A 23,158-nucleotide genomic window follows, 5' to 3' on the forward strand; every position below is an offset into this window, starting at 1 on the left:
ACAGGTGGCCGCTGCCTGATCCCAACCCTGGGGTGGTTTCATGTGGTCGGATCATGAGAGGAGACAAATGCCAGGAGACAGGAGATCTCCTCATCCCACAATCCCGCTATAATTCTTAAATTGACAATGACTTATTGTAAAATGGAACAACTTAATGTTACACCCTTTTCTATGGACTTCCCACAATGCTAAAAGTACTGGGACAAATAAAAGGAGCCTAGAGGCAATAAGGATTCCGAATGGTGAATATTCAAAGGTGCGGTCTAGTCGTTACCAATTGAAACACCTGAGCGGGATATTTAAAACCCAAGATGAAACCCAGTTGTGTCATGAAGGTGAAGCAGAGGAAGAAGGTCGAGGAGCAGTTGATGGCAGTGTGGGAGGTGTAGCTGAGAAAGCTACCATCATCCAAGGTGCAGAGGCAGCCACGAAGAGAAGCCTGCTTGCCGGAGCCACCTCAACAAGTGAAAACAAGAATGACTGTAGAGTCCACGCAGCCGAAGAGATTGTACTAAGAAGAAGCCCAGCTGAGAAGACAGATTTTCAGAACAGCGTTTGGCAGACTGGTATAGCAGCGGAAGATCAACTGAGCTGTTGTCGCTCCCAGAGTCCACCGTGCTACTTAGCCCAGGCTCATAGAGGCAGGGAAGAAAGCAGACCGAAAGCAGAAGCACTGCTGCAAAGCAGGAGAGCCAGCAGGAGCAGCGCAGAGAACCGGTGAGTTGGCAGAGAGGTAATGCTAACCCGGTGACACTCTGTGCACTAACACTGTCACAGAAACAGAAATTTGAATACCAAACTATTGATAAAACAAAGCAGAACGTATTTGATGAATACCAAATGGTTAAAGAAAGCGAAGCTAAGTGGCAAAGAGAAAAGTTCCCTCTTAAGAGAATACAAGAGGGGAAGTTTGTAAACAACATTACCAACAGCCAAGACGCGGTCAAAAGACTTTGGGCAAACTACCAGTGAAAAACGTCTCTAACAAATACTACCCACAGCCAAGAGGAAGTGGGAAGTCCATAGTAAGACCACCACTGGGAAAGGTTTGCAACCAACATTACCATCAGCCAAGAAGTTGAGAAAGCCCCTTAGGAAAGCAACTGAAGTATAAATCCCCTTTTGAGAGATATACTTATGGGAAACGTATATCTCACCATGCCAACAGCCAAGAGATTGGGAAACCATACCGAAACAATGGTGTGGAGAATATTGGAGCCAATACTACCATCAAGATTGAAGTTCGTTACAGGACTTTTCCTGTATACCAGGAAAACCTTTAGTAGTTAGACATGGCAGGCGAGTGGACCAGGAAAGAAGATGATGAATTGCTGAAATTGTGGCAGAGATATATGCTGAAAGAACCATTGTTGAGTGAATGGAATGTATGTACTTTATCATTTATTAACAAATAGTAGAATCAACAAGACAGGCTGCTTTTTGCTATCCTGACAAAAGTGCTCTATTTCATGAAGTAGTATTGAGAAAGAGTAACGTGCTACCTTGACAAGATGTTTTCTTTTGAAGAGTGTTATATGATAACCGAACAATTGCATTTGGTTTTGGAACCTGTGTTATAGGGGAAAGGTTAATCTTCTTTGCAAGAGAGATATTGTGAAAGACATTCAGTTGTTTGAATTGTCAAACCGCTGAGGTGAAAAGAACATTTGTTGTTACTCTAAGAAACGGTGGTTGAAAAGGATATTTCTAATTCTTTCAACAAAACTTTGTTGAAAAATACCTGTAACCTGAGTATTCCTGAATGGATCCAGGGGAAGGGAATACAACCCTGGTTGCAAGGAATACTTCCAAGAACATTTGAGTTTGAATTACAAAACTATTTTTGGTGAAGCAAAAGTCATCCATATGTTCCTTGTATAATTTGATTTTATGTATAAGTGTGAGGGCCAGAGGTATTTTGGACACTAGGTAATTTTTTTTTGCAAGGTAGGGACCTCTCTGTTAGGTTAGGGAACTTTAGGCATTTATCAGAACACCTTTTTAATTTGAATAAATGGAAAATGTGAGAAACCTTTACCTTTGTATCCGTCTCGCATTTCTGAGCCATCACAGGACAGAACACCCTTTTTATTTTTTAGAGAAACATCAAGCACCTATAGACATTCATCCAGTCGCCCAATCCTGAAAAGAATAGATTTATTTTAACCCTATCACTTGTTGTGGGTTTTATTATTGATTACCACTTTATTCTGCTGCCTTGTACAATGCCCCAAGAAAGAAGGGGGTAGGGGGAGCTTCGGTGGCCAAGGAGAATTTGTGATCCTGGTTGGAGGAAAGAAATGTCTTGCCCCGTCTGGGGATATTAGCTGGGTAGTGTGTATGTGTCAAAGCCATGGAGCCTACATCCATCTCAGGACCATTCCTGTGGATTGGATGTGCAACTAAGAAAGACTTGTCGGCAAGGCCATTTTGGTTGCCTTGCCATAGCAACTAGGGGTCGAACCCCCTTATTCATGGCCCTGGGAGCCATCTAATCATTAAATGGAGCTGGAAAATAAAATCAGTGCCAGGGAGGCTCTCTTCAATATAACTCGGTGGACCAATTTTAGGTGGGTCTGGTTGGTATCAAAGCCTGACCAGGAGCACCCACAGAGGAGATGGGTGTCGAGAAATCCACTCAAAAAAAGCCTACATTTCATGGGCACCCCAATGCAAAGGATTACCTATTTTTGCACCTTCCTATTTTACATGAAGACGTCCTAAGTTGACCATATTTCACATGTGTGTTCAAATATAGCCAGAGCACCTTGTGAAATGTTGGCAACTTTCATGAATAAGGTTAAACTTGCATAGGAAAATGTTTTCTTATCCTATGTCTAAGTGACATGTAACCCATGGTGCTTTTTTCTCTTCATTGTTATTTACTGTGCTTTGTCTTTCTCGTTTGTGTTTTTCTAGTTTGGAAAACATAGCACGATTCCTAATGGAATATTTTTTTTCTAGGGATGAGCAAAATGAGGCAAATTTTGGTTCAACAATTTTGTAAAATGCCACTGAATTTCAACATGTGACGAAATTGGCAAATTCGTGCCAAATCAAAAAACAAACATATTCAGTACATGTGTGGTAAATGTGTGCCCCTTTTTTGGTCCGCTTTGTTAACTCTTCCTTGGACCACAGTATCATACCAGACATCAAATAGGCTGCAGTCACCCCATTGCTTAAAAATCTTGAGCAACCTGTGGCACATTACAAATTCACTGTTTTTACGGAAGTCATCGACAAAGTAGCCACACTCCAGTTGCAATACACATCTGGAAAAAGCCAGGATTTTCCACCCCAAAGAAAAGGGATTTCGTGCCCAGCATGGCACCGAAAGTGCAGTAATTGAGATCCAAACCCATATGATGAACATCATAGAACAGAGCAAACCCGGCCTACTCATCCTATTGGACTAATCGGTCACGTTTGACCTGGTGGATCATGAATTGTCTTGCCTCCCATGGAGAGTGCTCCAACTGGGCTGTGGACTGGATCAACTCTTTCCTGAGCAACAGAGCCTCACATGTATATTGGGGAGAGGCCTCCTCAAACCTGGAACAAATATACTTTGGAGTTCCACAGGGCACGTGCCTTTCCCGGATCCTGTTTAATCTATACCTCTGGCCCCTCTTTGTTCTCCTCACCTCAACCAACGTTCTCTTCTGTAACTATGGTGATGACACCCAACTCCTTATGGAGCGAGTGGTGATTATGCCTTTGATCAAACCAGACTCTCGAACATCTATGATCTGGTCAAGAGATGGATGGACCAAAATTGGCTGTGTTCAAATCCAGCCAAGACCGAGCTGATGATCTTCAGGTCCATGCAAGCGAGATACAAACTACACATGGACTACTCCCAGTTGGCCATTCTGAATAACCAGATAAAGATTTTGATCAAGGTCAAAACGCTGGTAGTATATATGGATTCTGTGTTAAGATCAGACGCGCAGGTAGGCGGCATCATAGGTAATGCTCAGTACCATCTGAAAGTATTAAGGCATGTCAAACCTTTTTTTTCGCAGACGAATCGTGCCCTCCTGGTTAGGGAAATTCTCATGCCACACATTGACTATGGCAATGCTCTGTTGGTGGCCAGAAACAGCAACAGCCTAAAAAAACTCTGAATTCTACAAAACGACGCTGTGTAGAACAGAACACATAACAGGCCAGAAAAGAGCTCCACTGGATGAGCGTTGCCACCAGAATACTCTTCAAGGCACTTTCAGTGGCCCATAGGTGTGTCTTTGGTAAAGACTCAGTCTTTCTGAAGGAAAACCTAAAATGTTATACCCAAAGCGCCAACTCTGATCTGAATCAAGTGGCTTACTGGCCATTGGCAGAACCAAAAGAGCAAGAGGCCTAGGGTGATCCTTCATTGTCCGGACCTCTTTACACTGGAACTCACTCCGTGGGGTCCTATGTTTGGAAACAAACTACCTAAAGTTTAGGAAACTGAAAACTTTTTTGCTTCAATAACTTTTGGGACCTGCCCCTCGGTGATGAATTCTTCTGAGTGTCACGTCTCATGCCTGTCATCTCATGTGTAAATGTAGAGCCCTGTTGCCCAAGGGCGTTCAGCACTCAGTAAATCCACAAAGAAAATAAACAAAATGTGGTGGCTAAAAATATCTTTTGTGGATTTCAAAAACTGTAAAAATACAGCAAAAAAGTCAGACTGTTTTCTCAGAAACCTAAAAATAAATTGAGGAGAAAATATCTAATAAAGTTTTTTATGCGCTTATTGTTTTCTAGATAGTTAAAGTTAAAGCCAAATAAATATTTTGCATTTTACTTGAGGTGTCCATTTACTTTGTTGAAGAAAATCACAGTGTTAAACATTTGCTGAAGGTTTATTTGGCAAATTAAGTGAATACTCTTTCCTAGAGTATTCCATTAAGTTGTCCGACAAAGAATCCTTCAAATGAATTTCTGGTAGGATTCTGGTTCAGCAAACTAAGCGAAAACAATTTTCTAGCCTTTTCAACTTAGCTTTCTGCTAAAAAGCCCACAAATTATTGTTTGCAGGATTTGTTTTCAGTATTTTCACCAGAGGCATAGTTGGAAATATAACTCATAATTGAGTACTTTGAAAGAGGGAAAATCACGAAATGTGCGCACTCATGCTGGATTTTTTATTTTATTTTGAACTCTTAAAATGTTTTTCCATTCAGATCTTTACTTTGTTCAGAGGTAAAATGCACAACTCTTTAGAAACATCACTGGACTCGATGGGCTTACACTTTTATGTTTAAGGTGTACTTGCAAAACCAATAAGGCTTGAAATCAAAAACCAATATATAGCGAAATAACCTAAGCAGACAGAAATCTTCCAAGCAAAAGAGATCAACATACCTATCATGAACACTAATGTTTGGAAGTAGGTTAGGTTACAAATATATGTAAAACAAATCTGGCAGCAGGGAGCAAATTGTACACATGGTGGCATAGATCAAACTCCAGACAATGGTATAGCATAAATTGTTGTTAAAATATTACCCAGCCAATCAAATCTGGCTAGTGTTGCAGAAATATAATGGTAATAACACACATGAATAGTAAAGGGAAAAAAGAAACGTAATTACCTTGCCAAAATACAAACTTCTCAGATTCTGCATGGCACGCTGATATGGGTGGGTGATGACTGACCTAACAGGGAAATACATTTTTTGGTAAGACATCAATCACAATTGAACCTGCTTTAACACATCTGTGAAAGTTAGTAGAATACAATTCACAATGTTCCCTTTATCGCTGAAAGCCTCATGGGCACAGAATTGGAGAAGCTGTTCAGCCAGGTATGTTGAGATATAACAAACTATTGGAAACACAAACAATAATACACAAAGAACATATCAATGCACAGTCCAATAGACCTTGGAAATGCTACAGGTTCCTAAACCATACTGTCTATATGAACATTTAGCAATGACCACATCACTGCCTCTCCTGAAACCCTCATCTTCAGTTTGACAGTAATAGTAAAAACATACTGTATTTTACATTCCGCCTGTTTTCACCTACCACCTTATTACAAGTTGGACCTTGCCCCATGCATATACTTACACCTCCTTCCTCCCCTCCACACAAGATTACAGCAAAAGAGGCAAAGCCAGTATTATTTTGCCATTGCCGCTTCCTTTAAAGTAGTGGTGGCACTGGACTGCTCCCACATACGCTTAGCCCCCAAGACAAGGAAAAACGTCTTCATGAAGTGGAAGTAATAGCACACCCTCAATGTACAGATGACTTGTGATACCACCCTTTGAATTGCGCACTGCTGTGCCCGCTTTATCCATCAACTTAGGACTCAATGATCCTGCAGAACAGCATCATGCCAAGATTTTATCAGGCGCACAGCCAAACACCAACCTTTGTGGCAAAGTTTGATGTGGCAGCCCAAGGGTTCAGGAGGCTCTAGGACTTGGACAAACCATCTGGTTTGGCACGAAACTCCCGAAGATGGTAAATGGAGGACCCCCTGAGCATCTCTCTCTCCTCCCGAGCCTGCTAAATTAAGGGAGCCCACAGATCCCAGACAAACAAAGGAAGGAAGAGGGTGTATCAGCACACCTCACACCCAGGGACAAAGCCCATAAGAAGCTTCCGAGATGGTTATGGGCAAGGATTGCGTTGTCTGCTGGTAGCCTGTGAGCTTGCCTTTAGTCTCTTGCACCCTGGAGTTTGGAGCTGGGAGCATGTGTGGTTGGAGAACCAGCTAATTGAAATGGACATTGGTGCCCTATTGAGATGCCGGATTCCACACGGAATGCAGGAACATGGAGAGGTCAGGCGAGCGGCATAACAGTTCCTCCGGACCACAAAATGGCATCCTGGTATTTGTAAAGAGCCCACATTTGACTAATGACTATTGTATAAAGCACACACAGGTAACAAGCAAGAGAAACAGCCATTCACAGCAATCTCCTTGAAACAGTCACATGTGTTGCAAATGTCCACATTAGGCAACCCTTTACTGCTATCCACACAGTATAAAATGGGGCCTGCGTGAGGAGGAATTAGGAGGGGTTGAGATGAGAAAGCTTGAGCAGGGCGAGAAGAAAGAGCGAGGAAAGAGCAAGGAAGTAGAAGAGCAGAGCTGCAAAGGAAAAGAATGTAGGAGGAGAAGGTGTGAAGGATATTGGAGAAGTGAAAAATGTAATAGGAGGAGAAGAGCTTGGTGTGAATGGGAGGATGGATAAAAGAAAAAAATGGAGGAGGAGAAAAGCACAGGTGTGAGGGAGAGTCTGGAGAAGGGAAATATTTAGGACGACGAAAGGAGAGGTGGTAGAGAGGCTGGATGAAGGAAAGGTCTATAAGGAGAGGAAAAAGAGTTAAGGTGCATGTCTGAGGCTGGAGTTGGAGGAGGTGCGCTCTGGAAGAGGAGTAGAAGACCTTGATAAAGGTAAACGTGGGAGGGAGATGAAGAAAGATCAAAATCTAAAGAATGGAGTATCTGACCTCAGAGAGGTTGGAGGGAAGAAAGAGAAGGAAGGAGAGACCCCGACCAAAGAAAGAGTTGTGGCAGGGGGCCACCATGAGTAGGTGGGAAGAGTAAGCAAGAACAAAACTAGACAGGCAGAGACTGGAGGAAGTAATACAGTCTTTCAGCTAGCAAGGGGAAACCCTTGCCCACCAGTTACTGGAAATTCTGGACCAGGTCCTGGCCTGTGAGGCAGGTTAGAGTTGAAAGAAAGGAAAGGACAGTGTGTAATGGACATATTTCAATCTGGGGCCTTGCAGCAAAAGAACCTTGCCTCGGGTGTACGAAATGCTGTAGTCCAAGTGTGGACCTACAACTACCTGAGAGGAGAAACCAGTGCCTGTTGTGAGTTCAAGTGCTATGCTCTGGGATGACCATAGCTTGTGGTAGGCTCCATCAAGACCGGCAGATGAGGCAGAGGTTTATTTAGGAATCTGCATACTAAAATTTGCTGCGTGCCCAACAATGTCATCACCTGAACCACAAAGCATTGGAAGTGTGGGGTTCAGCACAGGTTATCATGCTACAATCCCAGAAGGTCATCCTGCATACAAATGATGAAAGGAAGGACCTGGAACCCTTTGCATTTCCAGGAACGGCAAGTAACTTGAAGGGAATCCACCCAAGCAGATAAAACCCTGACCAAACACTTTTGTAGATTAGGGAATGTGGACTCCGGAACACAATCCTACCTTAGACAAGAGTTTGAATATACTTTTTACTTGATTGTGCTTTCCGTAAACTCTGAAATTGTTATATAAAAGACGATTGATGCCAATAAACCACAATTGCACACAACCTCTCGAGTAATCTGTTTATCCATAGCTCTGCGACACCTGTCTTTTAGGCATATGACAAGGACAGAGCATTTAGAACCACACTGCCCCCACCCCTGAACATCCACATACACCTTTGCTGGCATTTTCAACTCCAACACCACCCCTGCCCCTGAAACGCCCTACACAACTTCCCAGGCCCACATTTACACCAAATCCCATAAAGTGAAAAAATGATAGCAATGTGGAGTCCATGCATAGGGAAGAGTTATGTAATGTAGAACTCATAGATGGCAATTTCATGCATAATGCCTATGATCAAGATCCCATGTTTCTGTACGCCATCATCACAACTTCATTCCATTCTTTCCTACAAGAGATGCTTGATAGCACCACTGACATGGCAATCAACTCCCATCCATGATCCCAGAATAAAATCTAATATATAAAGCTGAATGTATGTATGTGTGTATGTTTGTCTGGCTATACAAATCCACACCGTTGAACCCGCAGCTACCAAATTTGACATGGACTTCTCCTTTGTCTTGGGCAAGATTGTAGTCTATGTTTGTATGCAAAGAATTCACTCTCCAGACACCCTGATTTACTGATGCTCAGCCCGATTCACTACAGTAGTAACTAGAAGGAGGAAACATTTGGAAAAGTGTCTGAAGCAAAATGTTCGATGTGTTGGTTATTCCTTTGAAATGTACTACTACTCTATACAGTTCAAAAGTGTTTGTTAAACCATTTTTAAAGAGAATTAAACAAATAATATATTTTTTATCACACCACTCCAAATATGGGAAATGGCAAGGTTACAGTTCACTTAAGTACATTCACTAGAAGAGAGCAAAATCCATCAATCTTTCTTGGACATTTTCTCAAATGTGCTGATTGAGTGACTGAAACATGCCACACAAAAAACGAACATCACTTGGAAAAGCTCCATCTGATGCAAAGCGAAAATCAATAAGAAAGCTTCTTAAACAACAACAAACAGCAGCACAACTTGCCGACCAGAGGACAAGAGCAACTTCCCCCAAGACTGCTGACATGGGTACAGGAGCAAAATCCTTTAGGGCACATGAGACACCAGAGTAAACTGAAGCAAGACTTTCTGACAAAAGGACAAGAGCAAGATCCTCGAGGGCACATGAACCACCACTCGATCAGGACACAGGCAACCCAGCTTGTGTAATGATAGATATAAATGGACACATTCACAGCCATTTCCCCTGTCTCGAGGTCGAGCAATGACACACTTTACAACAATAGCTTGTGGTGTAAATAAGAGATTTTACTGGTGGAGTTTTCAATTAACACGTAGTATGAAATGACTAGTTGGACTCTGGGAGTCTACAACTGAAAATGGATATCAACATTTAAAGAGTGTCAGGAAGTGGGGGCAAAGCGGACAAGAACTGCCAGTGTGCCACCCACCTTTCCAGCCACCTGAGGCCCTTCCCTGGGTACTGCCAATTTGTTTGGTGCTCTCCACACCTGCTCTCCACACCTGCCCCTGACTCTCCCCCAACCTCAATGTTATCTGCCAGACTTTGTTCCCGTTGTATTGCCCATGGTGGTGGCCAGCTTGTTTTTTGCTACTTCTTACAGGAGATTGGGCTTGTGCAATGCGTGCCTGGTCAATCTCCCGTAAAACAGAAAATCAATGACAACTGTTCACTTTTTTCGGGGGGCATACAGAACCAGTTTTGGCCCTGAGCCCTCGCCAAGGCCCTCATGTGGCAGGCTGTTGCCGGCCCCATCAGCACACTGATGTGGGGGTGACTTCTACAATCTACAACCAAACTTGATTTCTCCAGACCATTCTCTAATGGACCTAGATACTCCTTTAAGTCCTCAGGGTTGGCTGGTGTAGGTCTCAATATAACATAACTTTAGACGTCTGTTGGTTAGGTCAAACCTTAACCTTGATTATCAACTTTCACGTATACATGTCACATTAGGAATTGGATGCTTAGCACTCACTTGGGCAGACCACACCATGACCTAGTGTCATCCCTCTGTACAGATACGACTACCATACTCTTGGGTAGGTCTCACCATGCTTTATCAGGGTCCAGGTTGTCAGCAGTTTTGTTACAAAAGTCACCACCTTCTGCCAAGTGGTGTTCTCTATGCTCCTGTAAGAAGCAGTGAGGAACACATTCTTTTGTTTGGTGCCTGGTCTGGGGTTTCTGTGCTCTTTTAATAGGGATTGGAGGTTTCCTCCTGTGTCTTGGACTTGCAGATTTGTAGGGTTCATTGTGGGTTTGTCTCCTGGTTCAAGATTTCTTCTTTCCTAATATTTGTGCATACAGTCACTGTCACAGCCCAAATAATGCCATAACTAAGAAATATGCGACCATTACCGGACATAAAAAACGAAATCCAAGAAATGCACTCAACCAGAATCATCACTAGAGCCACTTGATTTACTTCTGGAGGGAGTCTCAGCAGACCAAAGTTTTGATAACCTGAGATAGGGTGTTTAGAAGCCAATCCCAAGCTCCATCACATAGCGATCCATCGCTACTTGAACCGAGTCCTTATTATCCTATGTCTCCAGAAAAGGCTTTTGTAACGCTGAAAGACGAATCGAGATAGCTAAATCATTACCCAATACATAAACTCTTTAGAAAGCCATCAAGATAACAGAAATGTAACATCTATATCAGTCCGACAAGTCTTTCAGGACACTATACAGAAAGTATTTGGAAGTGACTCAACTCCCGCTAGTTACATAAATGCCACAAGACAAATGCCTCTAATGAAGCAAGCCAAAAATGCCAGGACAGCTACCCGGTATCATCATCTAATAATTCAATGTAGAACTAGTCCATATCCAATATATGACCTGAACTGAACCTGTGTTCTCAATATTATCAGTGATATTCCTAGTCTTCAAGACTTATCAGATATACATAGAGCAGAATTTCTAAGAGAACGATTTAACCAAAGCGCGTGTGTGGCCGCAATCTGGCATAATGATGAATACAGTCTGGCAGGCAAAACAATCACTGTTTGAATTGGGCTTTATACTCAATCAAGAACCACTTGGTGAAATAAATAATCAGCCTAAACAAGCTGAAGAACTGTGCCATCACATAAAATCAATATCCGCACGTCCCTCTATGAAAATTGTGTGTACACATAAACCTACCCACTCATCAAGTAAAGTGGAATCCACACCAAGTGGATGCTTCTATTCACACGACTTGCCAAGGAGAAAGAGCAATCCAAAGTAGAGACTTACCAGCCTTATCACCTTGCTTGTTCGAACAGCCGGGGCCACAAACATCTTACAAACACCGTCAAAAATGATTTGCTGCAATGCCAAAGCAGTCCATGGGACCAAGATGCACAAAATGCTAGAATGATCACGAACCACCAGCTAAGTGACATGCCCTACTCCAAACACAAATCATAGAAGGATATTTTCGAGTCAGACTATTTTGATTTTGTCTGCAGGTTTCATTAGTGGGACAGTGCAGCTGTGAAATTATCCTTTCAGATGCATTTATACTTTTAAACGAGGTGCAAGGCAAGGATTGCAGCTTATTTTAATCTTCTGCCAACGCTCACTCTTTAACCAGATTTTAATTTCAGATTTAACTCAGTCTGGATTGTCCAACCCTTTTCCAGTAAAAAACGAGTCCCAGAGCCTACATCTTATTTCATACCAAACCATCACTGCAAATCCTATCTGAACATTTGGATTTTTTATGCCACCCTTTTTTTGTTTAGTGGAGTCAGTCAGCCAGATGTCTAGCTTGTGCCCAGGACATGATGCTCTGTATGCCCAGTTCTAGTCTCAGTGCACTGCTCGGTCAACCCTAAGGGAGCCCCAGAATTTGGTGCCAAAAGTTCGACTGGAACTGTGACACCAGATTTCACTGCCATACAACATCTAAGTTACCACCTTTCAGTTGAAGACCTAAATGCACTTATCAAGCCTACAGGATTCGTATTTAAAATAAGACCTTCGTAATCCTTGAAGGCTGGTCTTAGCCATATCTCCCTGGTGCGTGCCTTTGATGTGTACTTTCAAAAGACTATTCTTTGCAAATGTTAGGCCCAGATATATTTAAGTATCTGCTTCTTCTATGGGGTCCTCCTTTATTTCCCAACTTAAAGATGTCTTCTTTTTTCCAAAGATCACAATCTTGGTTTTATCTCCACTTAACTTCGATTTGTGTGCTTCTCGAAAATCCACAGCAAAATTAAGCCCTTGCTTCAGACCTGCCGGAGTGCCAGCTGTGAGAAACCTGAGGATATGCTCATTCCCCAACTCCTTGGATCCTCTGTCCAGGTGGCCAGAGAAAGGCCCTTGCTATTGGATCCTGACCCTGGGGGCAGTGAAGTGAGGGAGGATCACCTGGGTGGAGGGTTCTCAGGAAAGGGAAGTGGGGTGCCCTTGGGCGAGACATGGTATCCCCTTTTCCTATTGACAACCAACCCAACCGTCATAAGCCACTACAAGCCAGTTCCCCTCATTTCTCCACAATTGAAAGTACAGGGACGAAGGAGAAGCAACTAAGAGCAATGAAGAATGTTCACGTTTACCACTCTGGTACTGGGACAAGGAAGATGCCTGCTAAGATCTGTGAAGGTCAGGCATGTCCCTGTAATTGTGGTCAGGCAGGGCTAATTGAGTCTTCACATCTGCAGCCTGTCAGGGGGCTGCAGGTGTACAAAAAGACATGCCCAGTGGAAGAGAGTGCGACAGGGATGACGCGAGAGCAGCAGGAGGAGCAGCGAGGAGGCCAGTGCAAGCAGCAGGAGCGGAATGCTGGGACCCTGTGAGAGAGGCGGTCCATGAAAGCGTGGTGCAGGAGTTGGGACTCCCTGGAGCTGGCTGAGCACAGTGAGGGGGGCCGTGCAGGAAGTCTGCCCCTTTTCTAGTTGCTCGAGGTGCTTTTTCCCCTGTGTAAGATAACCTACACAGGGTTATCTGAAGGGCAGGATTTAGAGCCCTAAAGCTAAAACCAGAAGGTTGTGTGATCCGAGCTGCAACAAGAACTGGGAAAGTGACCAGTGAGTTTCTAATGAAAGTTAACCCAGTGCGCAAGTGTGTGAACTTTGCAATACGTTGAATAATTTGTATCAGAGTGGTCCCGTACCTTGAATAAGCACGTTTTCAAAAGTCTCTGATCCTTCTGTGTTAATTATGAAAGAGCAGGGACAAGATAAGGATACTGTGTGTTGGAGGGGGTCACGTGTAGCAAGAAAGATGTTTTTGAAGGTCTCTGAATACTGGGCCATCCAAATAAAAGGGAAAGAAACGCTTATTTACCAACAGATAAAGCGAGGAATAATAAGCAAAACTAATAAATATTGAATCAAACCCTTGTTACTAATCAGAAATAAGAAATTTTGAAGCCACACAGAGAACAGAACATCAAATTTAAACAACATATGGTATATTAAATAATGGAATGAATACAACTGTAAAGACCAAACAAGCCACAGCAGGTTGAGTTCTAAATTGAATGCGACTTTGAGAAACCTACAAACAAAAGGTGTTGCAGCTTGAACTTTGGAACTTGCATAAGGATACCTTGCTTTTTGAACTGTGTTACTGAAATCTTGGGGAACGGAACCCCCCCAGGTCCCGATTCAGATTATTTTCTTTTAAGTCCATGGAAGATAATTTTGAGACTTTTTTGTGGAACTGTTTCACACTTGGGGAAGGGGGCTGAAAGGAAGCTGTGAGCTGGTAGAAGCTTAGAACATTGGGTTAAACATAGTTTTCTTTTTGGTTGCTGACATCCATACACATTGTACAGATTTAGTTGTGCACGCAAGTATACGTTTTGGACACAGATTGATTCTTCAGTTGAACTCTGACTCAGACTTTTCTTAGTTTTCTTTAGATAGGGAAATCACACATTAGCATAGGGCAAGTTAGGCCATTTCCATCCTGACATTTAAGTTAATAAAAGTATTTATTTTGAATCTGTTGTCTGTGTCCCTCTTCATGATGCCTTCCCACAGGATGACGGTATCGTCTGCATAAAGTAGGGCACTGTATTATTAGCCATCCTCGGCGGCCACTCCCCATCTTATATTGCAGGATCAAAATCTATCATAAAAAGTGTAAAGAGGAGTGGCCCAAGTGGACAACCCTTTTTTTACCCCCCTAATGGTCTAAAAAAAATAACATATCACCTGCTCCACCATATCTCAATGGTGTCCTAGTCTGGTCGTAAAATAATTGAACTAATCTTAATAAATTGAACGGGATCCCCAATGATATACATTTTTTCCATAATGTGCCTCTATCGATTCCATCAAAAGGCCTTTTCTAGGCAGCATACACACCTCAGAACTTTACAATGTTTGTCAATAATTATTGATAAAATAAAGCAGTGATATATTGTTGCAAAACTGCTCCTGAAGCCTGGTTGTGACGGTCCAGGATATCATTCTCCAAGACCCAATCTTCTAGTCTAGTGAGGATGCATTTTGCATCGATTTTGGCCTAAATGTCCAGTAGCGAAATGGGACAATAGCAATTGGGATCATCCATATCCCCCTTCTTAGAAATTGAAACTACCATCCCACCCTGCCACCTTGAAGGCATCTTCCCGACCCCATCAATTGCCTCAAAGAGTTTTACCGGGATGAGGATCAACCAATTGGGTAAAAAATGTAGACACAGTTAATTTAGTAAATTTGTAGAACTTGCAGGTATTTATTGAATTGCTGTTTGGGGATCCGCGATGCAAGGTGTACCTGTTTATATGACGTGCTTTGGTCCTCTATAATGATATATTTCATCATGGTCATTTTTTTATTCCATTGTCTAATAATGTCAGTGACAGCATTACAAAAATAGTATGTGTTTCCAAATTTTAGAATACGAGATATTTTGGGGATCCAAAATTACCTGGGCATACAATTCCATATTTGTGATATTAGCCCGCGGGGTGTGAGAATCAACCAATCAGGTTGCTCAGATCGCGGGCTGAATCCCAGGATCTCAGCCCACATTCCGAGCAGCCAGATTGCTGCTTCCCCTGGCCACCATCTCCCCTCCATCCCCTCTCCATTCCCCTCCCATCCCAATCCCTACTTAACCAATTTGTTCGGTGGTGGTGGAGGCAGTGCCGCTCCGTGCAAATGAATGGGACGCTGTGTGGTAAGGATGGTTGGACTAGGGAGGTGGGCAAGACTGGGGAAGTCGTGATAGACACGCCGGCTTTAGCACCAATTGCCCAAGGACCCCCTTAGCCCCGAGAACTACCCGAAAGTCCCTAGCCTAAGTTGATTGTAAAGCTCCAATAAACACCCTTGGACTTGACATTTAAGTAAGTGTGGTTCTTTGTGGCGGGCTGTCCCGTCACACTCCGTATTTATTCCCTTTTGGCCCTAGAACTCTAACTGCCTGTAGACTGGTTTGTGGATTATGGATACCAGATTACTTTGGTGAACTTTCTTGTTTTGAGGATTGTACGTTTGGATTTGTTAATGGGATTGTGACTCTGGAATTTGCCGGGGAATGTGAGTGTGGAAATCCACTGGCTCTACATTATCATTTCCCTTTATATGCAAACTTGTGCAGCATGAGACACAGTCCTTCCTCATCGTACTTCATCCCTCTGTCCCAGTGGTCGAAGTGGGCGGGAGCGGTGCTCCTCTACTTTTTAAATTGAACTTTTACTGTTGCTATTGAAGGCAGTCTCCTAGCACATGTCCCACAAATATATATATATATATAAATAAGAGAAACTCCCTGTCAGGGGAATGATACGAGGAGATGAGTTGCAAAGATAACAAAGTTTAAATAATCATAAGAATTACCAGCAAAGAACTCTGCTGCCCGAGATTGCTCTGCTGAAACATTACACGGGCAGCACATTAAAAGGACACACACCATTACTGATGACATGCATATGCTACATATTCTTGCATAAGATTGGCGGGTGGCGTATAGAACAGTTGATACTATATGGGATACAAGATGCTAATTGGTCGCCTTCTTGCAGTCGCTCTTGGCACACGTTGGTCATGTAGGATTCTGTTGAATATACTGGGGCTTTCACAGTACCCTTGGGGCAGGCGACAGCGTTCGTATCTCCTCCCCCCTAGTGTGAATGCTGTGCGGTACTGGGAGCTGGGATCAAGGGGCACAGAGAAGAACGCATTTTTCAAATCTACTACAGTAAAGTGGGTAGTCTGTTTTGGGATGCTGCACAAAATTGAAGCAGGATTTGGAACAAGAGGGATCTCCTTTTGGACGATGTCATTGAGAGGGCAGAGATCTTGTATCATAAGCTAGAACCCGCCTGTCGCTTTCTTGATCGCATATATAGCCGTATTGCTTGGGGAGGAGAAGGGGACGATTATCCCTTGTAATAAGAGGGCACACAGTGTTCACTTATCCCTTCCTCGGTCTCTCTGGAATAGCCTTACATCGTGGGGTTTGTGGTCCTTAAAATGAGGAGGTACTACTTGTTGCATATCTGTGTCATAAAAGGACGGTGGTGCACTGACTACAGCCATGAGGCGTCTGGGTATTTTTCTGTACTGTACCATCACTTCCAAGTTATTCTTATTTCCAAGATAATTTCCCCAGCATTACAGTCATCTGTGAACAGCTCCTCATCACTTAGCGCACGTAATGGTATATTTGGGTCAATGCACAATACTGTGCACCATTCACATCTATGAGTGCCCATTCCTATTGCTACAATCCTCTTAGCAGACACTTGCAACCCCTCAAGAACGAGGGATATAATTGTGCAAGCAGCCATTTCAAGGGCAGCTACGGGGCGGAATACAAAATCAGGAGGCACTCTCCATTCCTTTCTCCTGAGCTCAGGTACTGCTCTAGGCAATACTCTGATCCCATAGATAAACATGTCAGGGTCAGGTGGAATTCCTCTCACTCTCAACTCGTTTACCATTGTGTTTATCAATTTCCATGGCTCTGAGGGAGCACATGCTAGGGTGGAACAAACAATCCCTCTTTCAGTGAATGACATTGTTATATTCAGTTTGCTCAGTAAATCACGACTCAATAAATGGACAGGTGAACTTTTGTAATAAAGTAGGGGTGCCTGCACGATTTTACCTCCTATTTCTGTAAAAGGAACCATTACTACAACCCCAGAGAATCCTTGCGTTTCGAGATTTCTGCCAGAGAAAGGAAAATCACCTTTGTTTATACATGATTTTTCCGCCCCCGAGTGCGCCATGAAGATGAACTGTTTGTTCCCTATCTCTGCCCCCACCAGCGGTTCCTCTTCTGGATGCAGGGTAGTTGATAGGACTGGACACTCAAGTGCTCTCTGTGCGCTGTCCTAGTCGGGGTGGGTGTCTGGCCCAGGGCAGGAAAAGATGTTTTCATTAAGTTCACATGTTCCCTGATAAGGTGCAGGTGCACCGTCGCAGTGGTGGCGAAGGGATTTGGGTTCAGTTGGATCACTAAATGGGGCGATTGTGTTGCCCCGGCATCGTGTGGGTGGGGTGACATAATGCATTATAACCAGGTGGCAGTGTTTGTGATCGCAGTTTGCTGTTGGGGTCCCTCGTATGATCACTGGGGCAGTCCGCAGGGACTTCCTGGGTGTTCACATTGGGAGGGGCGTACTGAGGTGGTGTGTAGTAAGGTTGATTGTATTGGCAATTTCCACCCTGCCTACTGCGGCACTCTCGTGTCAGGCTCCCGTAATTCCTCTTTTATCTTTCCTTTACCTGTCTGTACTAAAAAATACTAATGGGCATAGGCATAAAAAATGTGAAGTGCTTTACTTCAACCAGTCATCCAATTCATTCATCCATTCATACAGTGCATGTTCCCCTCAATCACATTGCTCTATGTTCCCCACAATAACCCCTGCTTTGTTGTTCTTAGCAATTTATACTCACATGCCCGTGTTCTTCCAGGAGCCTCCGTTCGCGGTCTATCCACAACGAGCAGCGGGGTATTTGAAAATCCAGGACCCACAAGAACCTTTTGTGTACATGTTTTGGGGGGGGGGGTGGTCAGCTGTAGGTGGAGGCAGCCTTGCCAGAGAAGCCCTGGATCTCACTGCAAGTACGGGGCACTCAAGGATATCACGTCTAAAGAGGTCACCAAATGAAGGCAGCCACCTAGCATGTGTCGCACGAATATATATATATATATAAATAAGAGAAACTCCCCGTCAGGGGAATGAGACCAGGAGATGAGTTGCAAAGATAAAGTTTATATAATCATAAGAATTACTAGCAAAGTACTCTGCTGCCCAAGAGCCCTCTGCCGAAACATTAACGGGCAACACATTAAAAGGACACAGCATCACTGATGAAGACATGCATATAGTACATTTTCTTGCATCGGATTGGCGGGTGGCATATAGAACAGTTGATACTATATGGGATACAAGATGCTAATTAGTCACCGTCTTGCAGTCGCTCTTGGCACACGTGGGTTAGCTGGGCTCATCTCTGCGGTGTGAAGGTCAGGGCAAGGGAGCAACATCTCTAACTAAGTAAACTAAACAACAGGAATTGATAATGCAGAAATAATGGTACTTAGGTCAGATGAGCTAATATATTGGCATTTCGACCCCTACACTCTGGATTATCTTTGATGCCGCAGGTCTCGCACCCAGGTGCTGACCCGAAAGGTTTTGATCTGCCATCTGTTCTACTGGGGTCCTAGTGATATAGGTGGGCATGTGTTGCTTTTGGGAAAATATACTGCTACACGAGATTAGGGCTGTGGCGGGGGTCCTGGAGTGATCGAGGTGCGAACGGGTCAGATGGGTATCAGCATGAAAGGAACTAGGGGGGGGCGGGCTGGTGGGCTCTTGCCTGGCAGGGTGGGGGTTGAAAGGGCATGGGCAGTTTAGTGGAGATGAATGGGCACTAGGGCTTATGACTTGTCACTGTCTCACGCTCTCTGCAGAGCACATTCTTTCGGAAATGATACTATGGGATTGCAACAAGGCTTGACTGGGCTTCTGTGAGAAATGGGCTTGTGCGAGCTGGCAAGAGGGAGGCGATGGTGTGGGCTGGTGGTGCGAGGCACTGGGGATGGGAGAGCTGCATTTCTACCGAGAAATGGATTTTCAGGCTTAGTAGAAAAGATGGCGTTGGGCCGAGCTCCAAATGGCTTCTTATTGCGGGGCTCGGGAGTATAGTATATGTGTTATTCTCTATGGGATGTGATGCAACCGAGCGTAGCGGGGGGTGGCTATTCCTCCCCCCTTGGTTATTACATATGTTTTGTTCCTGGAGTGAATCAAGGGGGGGCAAGGACCGTCTCCTTCCCAACACTATACTTATATTTTAAAAACAAACCTTTCTGGAGTGATTTTCTTTTAAAATAAAAGTGTAGGAAGAAGTTAAAAGTTGCACTTTAGTGCACTGCACTGTAGGTTCCCTTAGATAGCAAACACGTTTGTTTGGGAGTTTGTCTTGTGCGCGTGATGGAGGGCAGGGACAGGCCAGCAGGGAATATAGTTCCACTACTTCTTTTGTAACACTTCGACCACTATTCTGTCCCCTGTTGCAACATTCATTCCTCTCACCTGGGAGTAGGTATAGCGGACTGGAGGACAACAACCTATTTAGGAAGAATAGGAGCTTGTAACCAAGCAGGAGACTTACCTGTGTTGGTATCGAATATGCTCACAGTCTCCTTTTCTCCGTTCTCTAGATGTGAGAGAGGTGTTCTTGCTACTATTGACTGATTACAAACTTTTTGCCCCAGCTAATTGCACCAGAGTTTGTTTTATTCTTCAAGAGGCAATTCGCTTGGGAGGAAAGTCCTCCTTTTTAGGTACCCAGAGTTTGTGGTCTGATGGAATTCCCGACCTGCCACAAACGGAGTTCGATAGACCACTTCAGTACTTATGGAAAGTCTGATACTCTCCTGACACTCTCCTCATACTCATTCTGCAAACCTGCCATGGAGTCAGCAGCAAACTGCCCTGTACAACTCAAAGTCAGGGAGGACCCGTAGTAGAGCAGAGACTGGAGTCTAAAAGAGTGGGAGTACGCGGAGATCCAACATGCGGATAAGTATGGAGAGCGGGTGAGAGTGGAGATCGGGTGAGAGCGGAGATCGGGTGAGAGCGGAGACCGGGTGAGAGTGGAGATCGGGTGAGAGTGGAGATCGGGTGAGTGTGCGGAGAGCGGTTTGAGAGTGGAGATCGGACGAGAGTGGAGATCGGACGAGAGCGGAGATCGGACGAGAGCGGAGATCGGACGAGAGCGGAGATCGGACGAGAGCGGAGAGCGGACGAGAGCGGAGAGCGGACGAGAGTGGAGAGCGGACGAGAGTGGAGAGCGGACGAGAGTGGAGAGCGGGTGACTTTGAGAGCGGATGTTTTTGAGAGCGGATGTTTTTGAGAGCGGATGAGTGTGGGGAACGCATGAGTGTGGGGAGCGCACGACTGATATGGACTGAACGAGTGTCCTACCTCGACCAGTATGTAGACTGGACGAGTGGATAAACTACACGAGCATATAGTCTCAACAAGTGTCTAGACCTGACGAAGTGTGCGGTCTGGACGAGGGTGCGAACCAAACTTAGGGTGCGGACTGGACGAATGTGTGGAGCGGTCGAGTATGAGGAACGGACGATTATGTGCAACGGACGATACTTAACATGCCTTGGAATTAAGGAAACTCTTGAAAACATACATCACGCCACACCCCACGCTTACTCTCTCCCTTACACCACCACTCATCTAGAACACAGAGATACTATGACACCATTCGGTATAACTGTTCTCATATCTACATCTCCCGCTTACTCCACATCACTCTAAGTAAACATTGCTGGTTTGTCACCACCCAGCCAGGCGTTCTTCTCAGGCCTAATGCAGCCACACTCGTTCCGGATAAAGCCGACCAGAGCGAACACATACTCCTGATCTCTCAACCACCACACCTACAGCTAAGAAGCAGCTACCACTTGTTTTCGCACCAGCTGCACACATACATGGTGCGCACACACACTTTTTGACTCCCCCCTACTCTCTCTACTGACCTGAACTTTGGTTCCCAAGGGCATTCTACCTACCAGCGCCTTCAGACCATACCAATGGTATATAAGGCGCTATATAAATGCAAAATAACATAACATGCACAGAGCTGGAATGTAGGACTACCAGACCACGTTGTCGATTTTGTATGAAATCAAATATGGCAAGTGGCTTTTTTCAGCTATGGGCCGGTGAAGACAAAATTATACCAAACATCGGAGAAGGGAGATAATTAGGAAGCACGTAGCATATAAGTTCAATAAGAGACAGGAGGGACACAAATGCAGAGGAAGCAGACTTATGAAGCCCAGACTGATTCCAAGATGCAGGGGTAATGGGGAAAGTGACCCACCAATTCGAGAGCATATTGGTGCTATGAAAAACAAGACCACAATACAAAATGAAGCACAAGCCACCAAGCTATGTGGAAGTGAGGACAGCATTTGAGAGAAGAAGTGTATTGACAGAGAGAGCAATGAGATGAGAGAACTGCAGGAGGCTAAGCCAAATAAACCAAACCCTGAGAGAAGTCAAGAAATGATTGGTGCAAAGAGCCTGCTGCGGGCTATAACTGAGCAGCAGGCTAAAGTCCATTGAGAAGGGGCACCGTGACTAGCCTGTTGGGGGCTATTGCCCAGATCCTTGTGGTAGTCATGGATTCACTGGAGCTGCGAAAGCTACATTATATTTCTGGGGCTGGAGCCTGGCAGGTGGTAGAACATTGCTGGACCAGAGATGAGCCTGTGATGGGCTTAAGTCTTGGAGGGAGACCCTGATCTTGGGGCCTATATTAACTCCAGCCTTATTAGGATACAGGTGACAAGAGAGATTCCTACACCTTCGGCAGGGGGAGAATCGCACAATTTGCCCTAGTAGAAGTGTGCTGAGGTTTCAGCCACAGATCCCATAGTAACAACTCATAATTTTGACCAAAGGACAAGGCCAAGAAAGAAGCATGATGTAGTACTTTAAATACCCTAAGACCTTTTTAATTGAAGGAAGTTGGAAGGATGTGAGAACCAGATATCCTATTGGGTAGACCTGGCAATGGTTGGACTCTGGACATTAGGTCTACTGGTTTGGCTCTTATGCCTGCTTAGTTTAGATCCTTTACGTTCATCTGCTTCTTCATCCTGACACTGTTACACTTAGCATATCCCTCTTTATTTTTTCACTGATCATGCCAGCCATGTCAGAGCTTCTCCCACACTAACCTTGACTCTCGGCTCCAGGGTGCAGCTAACCCTACCTACTGGGAGACTATAGGAATCCTGCTATAGAAAGGTAGACCACACTCAGAAGGACCACAAAGAGAGTGGGAGAGAAAAGTGTCTGCTCGCATCATTTTGTCATTATTCCCCAAACACTATATGCTACCAAAAAGGCCATCCTGGTTTGTGTTATGCACCTCCCATTATTATGCCTAGTGCTGATGTGCTGTAAATGAGAAAAAAATAATGCTGTTCTTAAACTGATATGTATGTGGAACATTCTGTTTCTTCCATCGTGTGGGACATCAGATGAATTGAGAGCGGAAGCCATGCTAGTGTTTACCCGAGTGGAAGGAGGCAAACGTCTAGGTGACTTAAGTGAGTGAGCGCCGTGATCATATAAGCAGCATAAATTGATGATGGAACAAACAGAGATCATACTGGCTGAAAGTATTATTTGCTAGAATGCCAAGTTTTCAAAAGACGTTTCAAGTGTCAATCATTATCTTTCCATTTGTGAGTAGTAGGAAGTATGTTCCTTTACCCTTCAGATAAGCAAGGGACTACTCGTGCCAGACATTTGCAAATAAGAAAAAGGCCTTCACCACACTGTGGCAGTGTTTCAATAGTTCCCCAATTTAATGGAGGTAATGTGGATGAAAAACAGCACAGAGCTGGAAGTTTTCCCTTCACATC

General features: G+C 44.2%; 1 protein-coding gene across 3 annotated transcripts in view; it reads right to left on the reverse strand.

The window, feature by feature from the left end:
• Positions 1-23,158, reverse strand: part of OSBPL3 (oxysterol binding protein like 3) — a 1,742,686-nt gene that overhangs the window by 305,721 nt on the left and 1,413,807 nt on the right. For all 3 annotated transcript variants that reach the window (XM_069648200.1, XM_069648199.1, XM_069648201.1), the window contains one exon: positions 5,589-5,652. In XM_069648200.1, coding sequence (XP_069504301.1) covers positions 5,589-5,652 — 64 coding nt within the window. The remainder of the gene's footprint in view (positions 1-5,588; positions 5,653-23,158) is intronic.

Source organism: Ambystoma mexicanum, chromosome 2q (assembly GCF_040938575.1).
Source record: "Ambystoma mexicanum isolate Mex_15411 chromosome 2q, UKY_AmexF1_1, whole genome shotgun sequence".
Lineage (NCBI taxonomy): Eukaryota > Metazoa > Chordata > Amphibia > Caudata > Ambystomatidae > Ambystoma > Ambystoma mexicanum.